Raw genomic sequence first — 15,248 nt, forward strand, 5'->3', positions numbered from 1 at the left:
ACCCAGCATATTCCTCCCCTCTGTCTAGGAGATAATTGAGTCAATTTCTGTATCTACACAACTATCTCCTAAGCTGAAAAGTTACACTTCTTATAAATTGTTACAACTTTGTGAGTTTACATTGTACATACATATAACTTATATCAATTTAACCAGTATAACTTGGGGACAAACCTATCCAAAATTCACTTGAATAGGTTCATGGGTTTAAAAGTTAGTAAAAGTATCTTAAAAGGCCGTAATCCTGGGGCAGGAGGCGGGCAAACAGCCCCCTCCAAAACACCGTGGCGAAGTGGCTTTCGCCACATTCAGCATAATGATATTTTTCACTTAGCAATCCGTTGCGTCATTCTGGAGAAAAAGTACCCTTAAACCTTATGGAAGTGAGCATTTAAGTGCACCTAGGTGGGCCCAAGCCACTTTGTTTACCGTTGCTCCTCCTGCCTCCTCTGTCAGCCACTCAGTCTCCTTTTGATCGGCACGGCTGGGTGCCTACATAATCATCTTAGCTGGCCCTGTCAAGCTGCTGAGCTATCCCAATAGTAACATATGCCGTAAGAATTATAACATATGGGTGTGCCCGGTGATAGATTTCCTTTAAACTAAAGATGCATATATTATAATATATGATGTAATGATGTAACTTTTTAGTTGAGAACATATCATTATAATGTATAAAAAAAACTAATTTAAACAGTGGTAAAGCATGTTTGCTACTTGTAGATAATGTGAAACACTGAAATACATAAAACTAACAGTTTTCTAATGATATGGATGACACAACGGCAGATGGAGTGCTGGGCTTCTGGCCAAGAAGACAAAATTCCTGGGGAAAAAAAGATAATAATCAAGGGGGAAAGTTGCAATGATGGTTGCAATTATCTGAATTATTTGGCTCAGTTTTATAAGGTCAAGAGAAACTAGTCAGTGAGGACCACTGAAACATTTAAAATTCGCACATTATCATATTGTAATATGGATAGTTTAACTTTAGGAACTTTACTCCTAGAAAGAAAAAGAAAATTAAAATGTTATTTTTCTTCCTTGTCCTCTTATGTGAGGTGTTTAGATATTTTACATTGGTCTCCTGACCTACAGTAAAGTAGCACTCCCACAAACATTTTTATTCTGCCACTGTATTTGTGAGCTATCCCCTCCCTTCTCATTTTTATCTGTGTCATGTGACCAACTCTCTGATCTCCAACTGACACAGGACAGAAAGTCAGTTTCTCTATTCATTCCTATGAGACTGACATTGAGGCTCCCATAGGAATACATAGAGAAAGTGGCTTCCTGTCCACACATACTGTAAGATGCTGGGTTATTTGGAAAGTCTGATTTCTGGTCACATGACTCAGCTGAGGATCAGAAGGGAGGGGACAACTCACAAATACAGTGACTGGTAAGAAGATTACCTTCACCACAGTTTACATCTTGTACCTTTCTAACAAGTCATAGAATAAAAATGTTTGTGGGAGTATTTTTTAAGTCGGCTATGGGATTTAACCATTTAACAACCACCCATTGACTTTTGATGTTGGGCTGTGCAGGTCCTCAGTCTACAGAGACATTTTTTGGCATTGCAGCAGTTCAAGAGGGTTAAATGCTGCCGCAGTGGTCCAGTGCTTAATCCCGGCTGTTAGTAATAGCCTGGGTTCTTAGTTCAGGGCCTCCCTGCTTCACAGCCGGGATTGGAGAAAGCTCCAATCCTGGCTAATAGCCGTTTGATCATGCTGCGGTCCATACCATGGCATGATGAAAGGGAACTCCCCCTGTGATGGAGTCACAAGGTTTCCCAGTGACCTGATTGAAGACTGGGAAAGCGATATGCAATCAGTCCTGAGGTTCTGTGAAGGACCCCAGGGCTATCTGTGCAGTAGACCTGCTGATAGGGCACACTAGTGTTGACCTAACAGCAGCCTGTGTCTTAGAGACACTAATCACCAAAAAAATGAAACTAACTTTCGTATGTATGAAAATCCAAAAAGCTTTATTGTAAATATATAAACAGTACATACATGTATTATAAAACAGGCAGCACAAGGCGGGACACACAGATGAGGAGCAGGACCCAAGGAGAGGCCGGGAGATCAGTGCAAAAAAAGAGACACAGAGCATAATGTATTAGCATACATGAGTATGCCAATCTCTTAAAAGTGTAAAATAAAAAAGTAATATGATTTTTAAAAATGTATCAATAATGTTATAAAAAGAATATTTTAAAAAATAAGAAATGTAAAAAATTACTAGTAAAAAAAAAATATTGGCCATTATTTAGTGCAAAATGAGTTTTGTTGTGCAAACATTAAGTACAAATAAAAATATATATTAGGTATCCACATGACTGTAATAACTTGAAGAATTTCATTATCAGGTTATTTCACATGAAACATGAATGGTGAAAAAAAAAAAATATTTTTTTCTATACTTCCGCAGCAAAAAAAGTATAAATCACACTGTAATTTATATGTGCTCCAAACAACATAAAAATAAAATTTCTTCTGCATAAATTAAGGTCTCCAACCTCAGGATAAATCATCAATATCAGATCTGCGGTGGCACGACACCTGGCTCATTTTAGTGGGACAGCTTGTACCTATTCAAGTGTATAGGAACAAGCTGTCCCATTGAAATGAATGGGGCGGCTTGTAATTACACCTGCTCACCGCTGCGATGTCAACGACGAGCAGGTAAAGAATGAAGGGAAGGCTGTGCTCACACGGAGCACAGCCTTCCCTTTAACAGCTGATTGGAGGGGGTGCGGGTTGTTGGACCCCGCCTATCTGATATTGATGACCTATGCTGAGGATAGGACATCGATATTAAAATCCCGTAAAACCCCTTTAAGGGGTTAAAAGGGTTCTCCGGTGATTAAATATGAAAATACTTAAATATTACTTAAATATATTCCCAACTACCTTTCATTAGTTATAATGGATCATTTTGTCTAGGAAGCAATCATCAGGGAAAATAAAATGGCGGCCGTCCTATTAGTACACACAAAATCTGCCCTAATCAGACACAGGACAAGTTACTGCACAACACTGAGGTAAAGAACTGTCTCATCCTCCTCTCTGCTCTATTGGTCAAGGATTATGATTCTGAATACAGTTTAATATGATCTTCAGCTGAATCTCTGTGGGAATGAAGTTTATGAGGATTCATGGAGTACAGAGAGGATGGCTGCAGAGAACCTTTATAGTGGTATAATCACAGAAAAGGACAAGTTACTTCCCAACACTGAGCTAAAGAGCTGCCTCATCCTCCTCTTCTACTTGTCAAGGATTATGATCCCTGAATACCTCACAGGGGTTTTGTTTTGCCTTCCTCTGGATCAACTTGCAGGATCACAGGCCGAACTGGAGGGACAAATTGTCTTTTTTTTGGCCTTATATATTATGTTACTATGATACTATGTTACTAATACAGCTGATCTTCAGCTGAATCTCTGTAGGAATGGAGTTCATGAAGAGACATGAAGTACAAATAGGAGGGCTGGGATGTGGCAAATCAGCACCATCACTTGTATGCGGTCTCCATTACCATAGTCTTTCCTGTCCGTCCTCTCTGTACTTCATGTCTCCTCTTGAACTCCATTCCCAAAGCTGAGGCAGCTGTTTAGCTCAGTGTTGTGAAATAACTTGTACTGCTGTGTGATTAGGACAGGTTTTCTGTGTACTAATTAGTTGCAGATTTTACAGTGGATTCACAGTGTAATCCACAGCAATTTTTTTTTTTCATTGGATTTAAATCCAGTGTGAATGTACCCATAGAGTATCAGGCCTCTCTCTTGTAAGGACCTGTGTACTGATGTCACTGATACATTACCATGTAAACAATAAATATTCCATTCACTGACTGCAAGCACACATCTTGAAAATGGTAGTGAATTGAAATTCAAAAGTTATCGAAAGTTATTTACCTTTTTAAATATTTATATAAAACATAAAAAAATTATAAACCCGGAGTTCCAATTTGGGGAAAACGTGTGTTTCTTATTGTGTAGAGGTGTCCACTGCTTGTGTTGCTTTGTTTGATGTCATTGATGTGTTTTTTTTCAAATTCTTTTAAAAATTTCTTCCCTTCCTTCAGTGGCCATTTTAACCAATGTAATAGATTGATTTTTGAAAAACAAATTCCATTTTTTGTCAAATGTGGGATTCTGTAGATGCCCTGATGGGATGTTATATGTACTCAATTACTTTGGTGTGATCCTAGCTACTGCATATTATATCCATGTTTTTATTTCCCATTTTTGTCTTATTTTTCTTTTTTTTTCTTTTTATAAAAAAAAATGTTTATCAATATCTGATTGGTAGGATTCCGACACCACCGATCAGCTGTTTGAAGAGGCTGAGGGCCTCCTGTGATGTTGGTTAAAACTCCAGATTAGATGTTACAAAAAACATTGAACTGGACAATACAGTCCTAGTCTTTAGGCTTCAGCATTGTAAATTATTTCCTGCACCTCTGAATATACCTGAAGACATAGAAAATTCACCATTATACTGTACAGTATATGTACATGCCCTGCGAACTTCTCATATTTCACATGTAGTTTTGATGTGCAAGCAAAGGCTTATTCCACCCATATATATAGTGTACTGTAGTGGAGATGGCTGAACCAGCAACCATGTGTACTAATGTGAAGCCATCTGTAGCATTTTCATCCGACTTCATCTCAAAATTGTCCAGATTTCCTGAACCCTTGGCAGTCTTCGTAACATAGTCTGACCTCTAGTATCACCAGCTTCTGGATGTTTCATTTATTTACAGTTATGTGTGTGATTCTCATTAGAGCTGATATATCTGGTTTTCTAAGAGATAAATCATGAACACACTCATCACTGAATGAGATTAATGTCCTCACGTAGTAACAACAGGAAATATTCCAGCTAACTGGATAATTATTTGATTCTAGGCACGTGATACTGGAGAGTTCACTGTAAATGTCTCTTCTGTGTTATTAACATTGAGGTCATTACTTTCCTGGGACTTTCCAGGCACATTTGACCAGTTTACAAAGTCTAAGACCCTAAGTGTGTTGTTGTTCCTGCCTCAGACCTCCCCTAAGCACTGCACTGTTTTGTCTGCTATCATACTGGGAATTGCCATGTCCACCAAGATTACCAGTTTTATCCCGAATTAGGGCTCATGCACACGAACGTGTTCCGGCCGTGCCCATATTGTGTCCCACAAACAGCGGGTCCGCAATATACGGGCCCCCGACGTTTTTGTAAAGCATCACAGATCCTGAAGGTCGGGTGCAGAACGGAGGCTTCCAAGGGGTTTCCTTCCGTGCCTCCGCACCGCAAAAAAAACATGTTCTATTTTTTTGCTGTGCTGATGGATCACGGACCCATGGACCCGTCTGCGGAATCTGCGCGGATGTTGCCCGTGCATTGGGGACCGCAAATTGCACAGAACAGAACGGCCGACCAACGGCCGTGTTCATGAGCCTTTAGACCTATCCAACTATTTGCCACCTCACAATATATTCACATGGCCAAGATTTCCACAGTGGATTTTGCAGGTCCACAGAAGGAATTTCCAACTGAAAATCAAGATTGCTTAAATGCATCTGCACACAGATGAGCTCCGTTGTGGTTCAGGGAAGCTAATCTACACTTCTTAGGCCCCTTTCACACGAGCGAGTTTTCCGCACGGGGCCAATGCGTGGTGTGAACGCATTACACCCGCACTGAATCCTGACCTATTCATTTCAATGGGTCTGTGTACATGAGCGTTGTTTTTCACGCATCATTTGTGCTTTGCGTTGAAATCGCAGCATGTTCTTTATTCTGCGTTTTTCACGCAGCCCTGGCCGTATAGAAGTGAATGGGGCTGCGTGAAAAAAGCATCGCATCCGCAAGCAAGTGCGGATGCAATGTGTTTTTCACTGATGGTTGCTAAGAGATGTTGTTTGTAAACCTTCTGTTTTTTTATCACCATCAATGCGCATTTCACCCGCATTTATCATTCATCAATGTGCATTTCACCTGCACGGAAAAAGCTGAACAACTGAACGCAATCGCAGACAAAACTGACTGAACTTGCTTGCGAAATGGTGCAAGTTTTCCTGAACGCATCCGGACCTTATTCGTATAGTTTGTGTGCAAGAGGCCTTACTGCCAAATCATCATCAATACTGAGCATGCCATGGTTTTTAAATCTGCAGGGGATTGATTGTTTCTTGCAGATTTTTTTCTGGAGCGTGTGAAAATTACAAGAACATGTCATTGTGAAACATTGATGGAATGTGCCTGTTTTCCATCTACAGGCTACATTTAGGTGCACCTGTGAGGCCTGGGCCTTATCAGCCAGTCTTCAGTGGGACTCGCAGACTCTTCCCTCCTCCCATTGCTAGCATGGTTACATGCTGGAGGTAACTGGTGAGCTGTTTGTGAGCCGGCCTCATGCTCCTGTAATTTGCCCACTGGCTCCTGGTATTGCCCACATGGCACAGGTAGGCGAGTGTTAGGTCCCGAGCTACTTGAGAAACCTTGGCGCGGTGCTCGGGCTCAGACATGTCCTACATCGTAGGACATGTTGGCTAATCTCTCAATTTTAAAATCAGTTTGAGGGTTTAGTAAGACCGCAGAGTGCACCTGTCTTTGCTATTATTTTGTTATATCATTATGATCACAACTTTTTCATTTGTTTCACCATTGTCTAAGGTCAGTGTGCATTTACTTTATGGGTGACTGAACAATTCGCACACTAAGGGCTCATGCACACGACCATATGTATTTTGCAATCCACAAAAAATACAGATGACGTCCGTGTGCATTCTGGAACAGCTAGCCCCTAATACAACAGTACTTTCCTTGTCCATAATACGGATAACAGTAGGACATGTTCTATTCTTTTGTAGAACGGACATACGGAAACGGAATGCACACAGAGTAACTTCATTTTTTTTTGCATACCCGTTGAAATGAATGATTCCACATACAATCCGCAAAAAAAACGGAACGGACACAGAAAGAAAATACGTTCGTGTGCATGAGCCCTTAGAGGCAGGTAAAATATTTATCTGAATTTTCATTTCACGATACAGCATACAATTTATACAGCTAGAATACCAATATTAAAGTTCCCATCTGACTTCTCTTTGACACAAGCGTTACGGATTCTCTCAGGGTCTGTTCAGGAAAAAAACTGGTGGTTTTGCATGCAAGTTCAGTCAGTTTTGTCTGCGATTGCGTTCAGTGTTTAATTTTTTTTTCTGTGCAATCAGTTTTGGATGCGTTTTTCACACCTAAACCTAAAGAATAACAATTTACATCTCCCATAACCATCAGTGAAAAACGCATTGCATCCGGATGCAATGCGTTTTTTTCACGCAAGACGCATTAACTTCTATAGAACCAGAGCTGCGTGAAAAACAGAAAATGTAAAACATGCTGAAATTTTTCCTAAAAGCAGAAATAATGTGAACACAGACCAATTGAAATGAATGGGTCAGGATTCAGTCCGGATGCTACACGTTTGGTTCACGCATCGCACTCTGATGGAAAACTCCCTCATGTGAAAGAGGCCTTAGATGGAAGCATACTTACCTGCGCCCTGCGGCTCTGTTCAGACTTCAATTCTTCACACTCCTGTTCCCTGCTTGGCAGCTTCTGGAATGGACAGTTGTCATGTGTGCCATGGCAGCCAGTGACTGGCAGCAGTGGTGGCATGTCCCCCAAGCAGCATGTCACTGGTCCGCTTGGGGACAAGTGCCACTTGGGGAACCAAAGATGTCGGAAACCGAATGGTGGGGAGCAGGCAAGTATTACGGTGTGCAGCTGCACATTTAAGCCATGTTACTTTCTTGCAGATTCACACCACTTTCTGCTAAGCAATGTCCCTTGTCAGACGAGGCATGAAAAGTGTCTAAAACACTTACTGTGCAAAGTATGTACGCCAGTTTTTTGGTGCACATTGTGCCAAAAATCTTTCACATTTTCAATAGTAAATCTGCCCAAATACAGCAAATGCATAAAAAGTTAGTGGTACAGACCTGGATGAACAGTTTTTTTCATGTAGAAAACACTGAACCGCTTTTACAGCTCTGACCACAATCCAAACAGAAATTGTCAGAAATGCTAAAAGCTTGCAAACAAATGGTGTCTAGCTACTTTATACATATTACTTTTTCATTGTACATTTTCATCTCCAAAAACTGAAACTATTCCTGAAAATGCTGATGCATATAAATAGAAATTTATATCAATATGTTGATTAAATACAGAGTATAGTAAATGGTGGAGTTGATTGTTTCAGATCCCTGGATATAAGATATCGGCATTTTTACTAATCAACTGCTGAGAGCAGTTAAAGGGGTTGTCCAGCATTAGAAAAACATGGTCATCAAGAGTAATATCCTGAAAAATTCTTTAAAGGTGCCTGTATATGTTCAGTAGCTGTTAGCTGAAATCTATCTCTTATCACTCCTCCATACACGTACACGATCGAACGTATGTTTTTGAAGGGGAGAGAAGAAAAAGTCTCTGCCAGACATCGCTGGCGGCAACTTATCTCCCAGGAGAACAAAAGAATCATTCGAAAAAAAAAATCTGTTTACCCGATTCTTTTCTCCCCCAACATAATCTCTCAGGGAAGATTCGGGAGCTCCCCATACATACAGTCAGGTCCATAAATATTGGGACATCGACACAATTCTAAGATTTTTGGCTCTATACACCACCACAATGGATTTGAAATGAAACGAACAAGATGTTCTTTAACTGCAGACTGTCGGCTTTAATTTGAGGGCATTTACATCCAAATCAGGTGAATGGTGTAGGAATTACAACAGTTTGCATATGTGCCTCCTACTTGTTAAGGGACCAAAAGTAATAGGACAGAATAATAATCATAAATCAAACTTTCACTTTTTAATACTTGGTTGCATAGCCTAATGCGTATTTTTACATATATTTGTGACATTATATAATACTTTCTCTAATGGTATCTCTTTTTATACTGTTAACTTTATCAACAAGTTGAAACTCTATCAAGCATTCCCCTTCTTTTGCTCCTACTATATATTCTGTATGATAAAGTTTTACATTGTACTAACTAAATATATTTGTCACTTTCAGATAGCTGAACTTGTTGCAACAGAATTTTACGACCAAGGAGATAAAGAGAGGCAGGAACTTAACACTGAGCCAATTGTAAGTATAAAGTCCATTGCATAGATCTACTGTTAATCATGTTACATTGAAAAGTAAAATAAATAAAGGTAATGGTCTTTCATTCCTATGGGTGTGACCTGCTTATAACCTGGTATGATAAGGTGCATATGTGCCCTTTGTGCACCTAGAGCATATGAGTAATGGACAATATATTAGCCACTGCAGATATGTAAAGTAATAGCTTCCTCTGGCAGTACGAAATAGGGTCCCTGATGGGAACAACTTCTTTAACCTTTTTACATCTTGTGACGTAAATGTGTGGTACATGGTCCTGGACTTTAAATTCACACCTCTGTAAGTGTACAATGCAGAATAAAAGCGCCTGTTCCTCTAATCTAAGGCCTCATGCACACGGCCGTTGGGTGGCCGTGGCCGTATTGCGGCCCGCAAACGGCGGGTCGGCAATCCACGGCCGCCGGCCGTGTGCAACCAGCATCACGGATGCGGACCCATTTACTTGAATGCGTCCACAATTCCGGAGATGCGGAACGGAGTCACGGAACGGAACTGCGGACAAGAATAGGCAGTTCTATAAGGGGTGCCGGCCGGGTGTATTGCGGATCCGCAATACACTATGGACGTGTGAATGGACCCTAATACCGCTACCTCTATTTGACTTAACAATCACTTGGCATCTATTGCTACCCCACTTACAGTGGAAAACTTAAAACATATATATATATAAAGAATAATTGTCCCCCAGAGGTATTTTAGGACCACATGGAGATCACTAATTTCATGCAGCATTCAGCGCTGCAGTTATGTGGCAAAATCTTTTGTGACTTATTTTGGTGGAAAAACAAATTTCCACCTCCTCCATTAACTTCCTCCTCTCTTCATTCTCATCATCAACACACACACTGACTTGACCCCCCACCCTCCCAGCTATATATATATAAGTGGTACTAGCACCACCTAGGGGCGGATAAAGGTAAATGTCACTGCCAGTTTGTTAAAGGGAATTACAGCGTGATACCACAATACATTTGATATGACATTTAGCAACAGTTTAACCACCTCGGCCCCCAGTACTTAAACACCCTGAAAGACCAGGCCACTTTTTACACTACTGACCTACACTACTTTCACCGTTTGTTGCTCGGTCATGCAACTTACCACCCAAATGAATTTTACCTCCTTTTCTTCTCACTAATAGAGCTTTCATTTGGTGGTATTTCCTAGCTGCTGACATTTTTACTTTTTTTGTTATTAATCGAAATTTAACGATTTTTTTGCAAAAAAATGACATTTTTCACTTTCAGGTGTAAAATTTTGCAAAAAAAACGACATCCATATAGAAATTTTGCTCTAAATTTATAGTTCTACATGTCTTTGATAAAAAAAAAATGTTTGGGTAAAAAAAAAATGGTTTGGGTAAAAGTTATAGCGTTTACAAACTATGGTACAAAAATGTGAATTTCCGCTTTTTGAAGCAGCTCTGACTTTCTGAGCACCTGTCATGTTTCCTGAGGTTCTACAATGCCCAGACAGTACAAACACCCCACAAATGACCCCATTTCTGAAAGTAGACACCCTAAGGTATTCACTGATGGGCATAGTGAGTTCATAGAACTTTTTATTTTTTGTCACAAGTTAGCGGAAAATGATGATTTTTTTTTTTTCTTACAAAGTCTCATATTCCACTAACTTGTGACAAAAAATAAAAAGTTCTATGAACTCACTATGCCCATCAGCGAATACCTTGGGGTGTCTTCTTTCCAAAATGGGGTCACTTGTGGGGTAGTTATACTGCCCTGGCATTCTAGGGGCCCAAATGTGTGGTAAGGAGTTTGAAATCAAATTCTGTAAAAAATGAGCTGTGAAATCCGAAAGGTGCTCTTTGGAATATGGGCCCCTTTGCCCACCTAGGCTGCAAAAAAGTGTCACACATCTGGTATCTCCGTACTCAGGAGAAGGTGGGGAATGTGTTTTGGGGTGTCATTTTATATATACCCATGCTGGGTGAGAGAAATATCTTGGCAAAAGACAACTTTTCCCATTTTTTTATACAAAGTTGGCATTTGACCAAGATATTTATCTCACCCAGCATGGGTATATGTAAAAAGACACCCCAAAACACATTCCTCAACTTCTCCTGAGTACGGGGATACCAGATGTGTGACACTTTTTTGCAGCCTAGGTGGGCAAAGGGGCCCATATTGCAAAGAGCACCTTTCGGATTTCACAGCTCATTTTTTACAGAATTTGATTTCAAACTCCTTACCACACATTTGGGCCCCTAGAATGCCAGGGCAGTATAACTACCCCACAAGTGACCCCATTTTGGAAAGAAGACACCCCAAGGTATTCCGTGAGGGGCATGGCGAGTTCCTAGAATTTTTTATTTTTTGTCACAAGTTAGTGGAAAATGATGATTTTTTTTTTATTTTTTTTTCATACAAAGTCTCATATTCCACAAACTTGTGACAAAAAATAAAAACTTCCATGAACTCACTATGCCCATCAGCGAATACCTTGGGGTCTCTTCTTTCCAAAATGGGGTCACTTGTGCGGTAGTTATACTGCCCTGGCATTCTAGGGGCCCAAATGTGTGGTAAGGAGTTTGAAATCAAATTCTGTAAAAAATGAGCTGTGAAATCCGAAAGGTGCTCTTTGCAATATGGGCCCCTTTGCCCACCTAGGCTGCAAAAAAGTGTCACACATCTGGTATCCCCGTACTCAGGAGAAGTTGAGGAACGTGTTTTGGGGTGTCTTTTTACATATACCCATGCTGGGTGAGATAAATATCTTGGTCAAATGCCAACTTTGTATAAAAAAATGTGAAAAGTTGTCTTTTGCCAAGATATTTCTTTCACCCAGCATAGGTATATATAAAATGACACCCCAAAACACATTCCCCACCTTCTCCTGAGTACGGAGATACCAGATGTGTGACACTTTTTTGCAGCCTAGGTGGGCAAAGGGGCCCATATTCCAAAGAGCACCTTTCGGATTTCACAGCTCATTTTTTACAGAATTTGATTTCAAACTCCTTACCACACATTTGGGCCCCTAGAATGCCAAGGCAGTATAACTACATCACAAGTGACCCCATTTTGGAAAGAAGACACCCCAAGGTATTCCGTGAGGGGCATGGCGAGTTCCTAGAATTTTTTATTTTTTGTCACAAGTTAGTGGAAAATGATGATTTTTTCTTTTTTTTTTTTTTCATACAAAGTCTCATATTCCACAAACTTGTGACAAAAAATAAAAACTTCCATGAACTCACTATGCCCATCAGCGAATACCTTGGGGTCTCTTCTTTCCAAAATGGGGTCACTTGTGGGGTAGTTATACTGCCCTGGCATTCTAGGGGCCCAAATGTGTGGTAAGGAGTTTGAAATCAAATTCTGTAAAAAATGAGCTGTGAAATCCGAAAGGTGCTCTTTGGAATATGGGCCCCTTTGCCCACCTAGGCTGCAAAAAAGTGTCACACATCTGGTATCTCCGTACTCAGGAGAAGGTGGGGAATGTGTTTTGGGGTGTCATTTTATATATACCTATGCTGGGTGAGAGAAATATCTTGGCAAAAGACAACTTTTCCCATTTTTTTATACAAAGTTGGCATTTGACCAAGATATTTATCTCACCCAGCATGGGTATATGTAAAAAGACACCCCAAAACACATTCCTCAACTTCTCCTGAGTACGGGGATACCAGATGTGTGACACTTTTTTGCAGCCTAGGTGGGCAAAGGGGCCCATATTCCAAAGAGCACCTTTCGGATTTCACAGCTCATTTTTTACAGAATTTGATTTCAAACTCCTTACCACACATTTGGGCCCCTAGAATGCCAGGGCAGTATAACTACCCCACAAGTGACCCCATTTTGGAAAGAAGAGACCCCAAGGTATTCGCTGATGGGCATAGTGAGTTCATGGAAGTTTTTATTTTTTGTCACAAGTTTGTGGAATATGAGACTTTGTATGAAAAAAAAAAAAAAAAAAAAAAATCATCATTTTCCACTAACTTGTGACAAAAAATAAAAAATTCTAGGAACTCGCCATGCCCCTCACGGAATACCTTGGGGTGTCTTCTTTCCAAAATGGGGTCACTTGTGGGGTAGTTATACTGCCCTGGCATTTTCCAGGGGCCCTAATGTCTGGTAAGTAGGTAAATGACCTGTGAAATCCGAAAGGTGCTCTTTGGAATGTGGGCCCCTTTGCCCACCTAGGCTGCAAAAAAGTGTCACACATCTGGTATCTCCGTACTCAGGAGAAGGTGGGGAATGTGTTTTGGGGTGTCATTTTACATATACCCATGCTGGGTGAGAGAAATATCTTGGCAAAAGACAACTTTTCCCATTTTTTTTATACAAAGTTGGCATTTGACCAAGATATTTACCTCACCCAGCATGGGTATATGTAAAATGACACCCCAAAACATATTCCCCAACTTCTGCTGAATACGGAGATACCACATGTGTGACACTTTTTTGCAGCCTAGGTGGGCAAAGGTGCCCAAATTCCTTTTAGGGGGGCATTTTTAGACATTTGGATACCAGACTTCTTCTCACGCTTTGGGGCCCCTAAAATGCCAGGGCAGTATAAATACCCCACATGTGACCCCATTTTGGAAAGAAGACACCCCAAGGTATTCAATGAGGGGCATGGCGAGTTCATTGAAAAAAAAAAAATTTGCCACAAGTTAGCGGAAATTGATTTTTTGGATTTTGTTCTCACAAAGTCTCCCTTCCGCTAACTTGGGACAAAAATTTCAATCTTTCATGGACTCAATATGCCCCTTAGCGAATACCTTGGGGTGTCTTCTTTCCAAAATGGTGTTATTTGTGGGGTGTTTGTACTGCCCTGGCATTTGAGGGTCTCCGCAATCATTACATGTATGCCCAGCATTAGGAGTTTCTGCTATTCTCCTTATATTGAGCATACGGGTAATGAGATTTTTTTTTTTCCGTTCAGCCTCTGGGCTGAAAGAAAAAAATGAACGGCACAGATTTCTTCATTCGCATCGATCAATGTGGATGAAAAAATCTCTGCCAAAAAAAGAAAAAGGAGGGGAAAGGCGTCTGCCAGGACATAGGAGCTCCGCCCCAACATCCATACCCACTTCAGCTCGTATGCCCTGGCAAACCAGATTTCTCCATTCACATCAATCGATGTGGATGAATAAATCATTGCCGGGATTTTTTTTTTTATATATACAAAGTGTTTGCCAAAGTATATGAACACCGCCACCTCCTCAGCTCATATGCCTCGGCAAACATATCTTTTACTGCAGAGGAGAAATCTCGTCTTGCAGCGCCGCATACACCGACTTGCGTGTAATCTGACAGCAGCGCAATGCTTCTGTCCGAATGCACATCAGTGCTGCAGCTGGTCGATCGGTTGGTCCACCTGGAAGGTAAAAAAAACAAAACAAAAAAGAAAAAACCAGGCCGCAAAGCAATAACTTTATTAACTTTAGAACAGAACATATTAACTTTTTAAAACTTTTTAAACTTTTTTACTTACCGGTAATTTTTTTTTTGTTTAGTTTTTTTTACCTTTATAGAACAAACCTCTCCTTCCCCATGGGACAATGTGCAAAGCGCAAATCGCCCAAAGATGTGGCGAAGTACGTTATGCACTTTATCCCAGGTGAAAGGAGAGGTTTGCAGCAGCTGAGAGTAAAAGGGCCCTAATAGCCCTGTGTGCCTGTCCTGTGAGATGCAATCCCTATGCTAGGTGTACCTGTGTGTGGTACTTCCGGAAACACTCTCCATAGCATAGGGCAGGGTGGTCAGCACAGTCAGGACAGAAATAGCGGGTGTCATGCCTTATTCCACTCCTGCTACAGACACGACATCTTTTTCGGGGTGACGGTTGGGTTGAGGTACCAGGAACGACACTGGGGAAATGTCGCTCGTGTAGACGGCTAACTACACTGGGGGATGGGGCCACGGAACCTCCTGGGTAAAGGAGGTTCTCGATGATCTCTTCCTGGAATTTGAGGAAAGATCGTGTTCTCCCAGCCTTACTGTAGAGAACAAAACTATTGTACAGCGCCAATTGAATTAAATATACAGACACCTTCTTATACCAGCGTCTGGTTCTGCGGGA

General features: G+C 40.8%; 1 protein-coding gene across 1 annotated transcript in view; it reads left to right on the top strand.

Annotated features, from left to right (window-relative positions):
- PDE5A (phosphodiesterase 5A) overlaps positions 1 to 15,248 on the top strand; it is a 404,052-nt gene that overhangs the window by 375,900 nt on the left and 12,904 nt on the right. The window contains exon 20 of the mRNA XM_040418267.1: positions 9,093 to 9,167. Within this exon, the coding sequence (XP_040274201.1) occupies positions 9,093 to 9,167 (75 nt within the window). The remainder of the gene's footprint in view (positions 1 to 9,092; positions 9,168 to 15,248) is intronic.

Source organism: Bufo bufo, chromosome 2 (assembly GCF_905171765.1).
Source record: "Bufo bufo chromosome 2, aBufBuf1.1, whole genome shotgun sequence".
Taxonomy (NCBI): domain Eukaryota; kingdom Metazoa; phylum Chordata; class Amphibia; order Anura; family Bufonidae; genus Bufo; species Bufo bufo.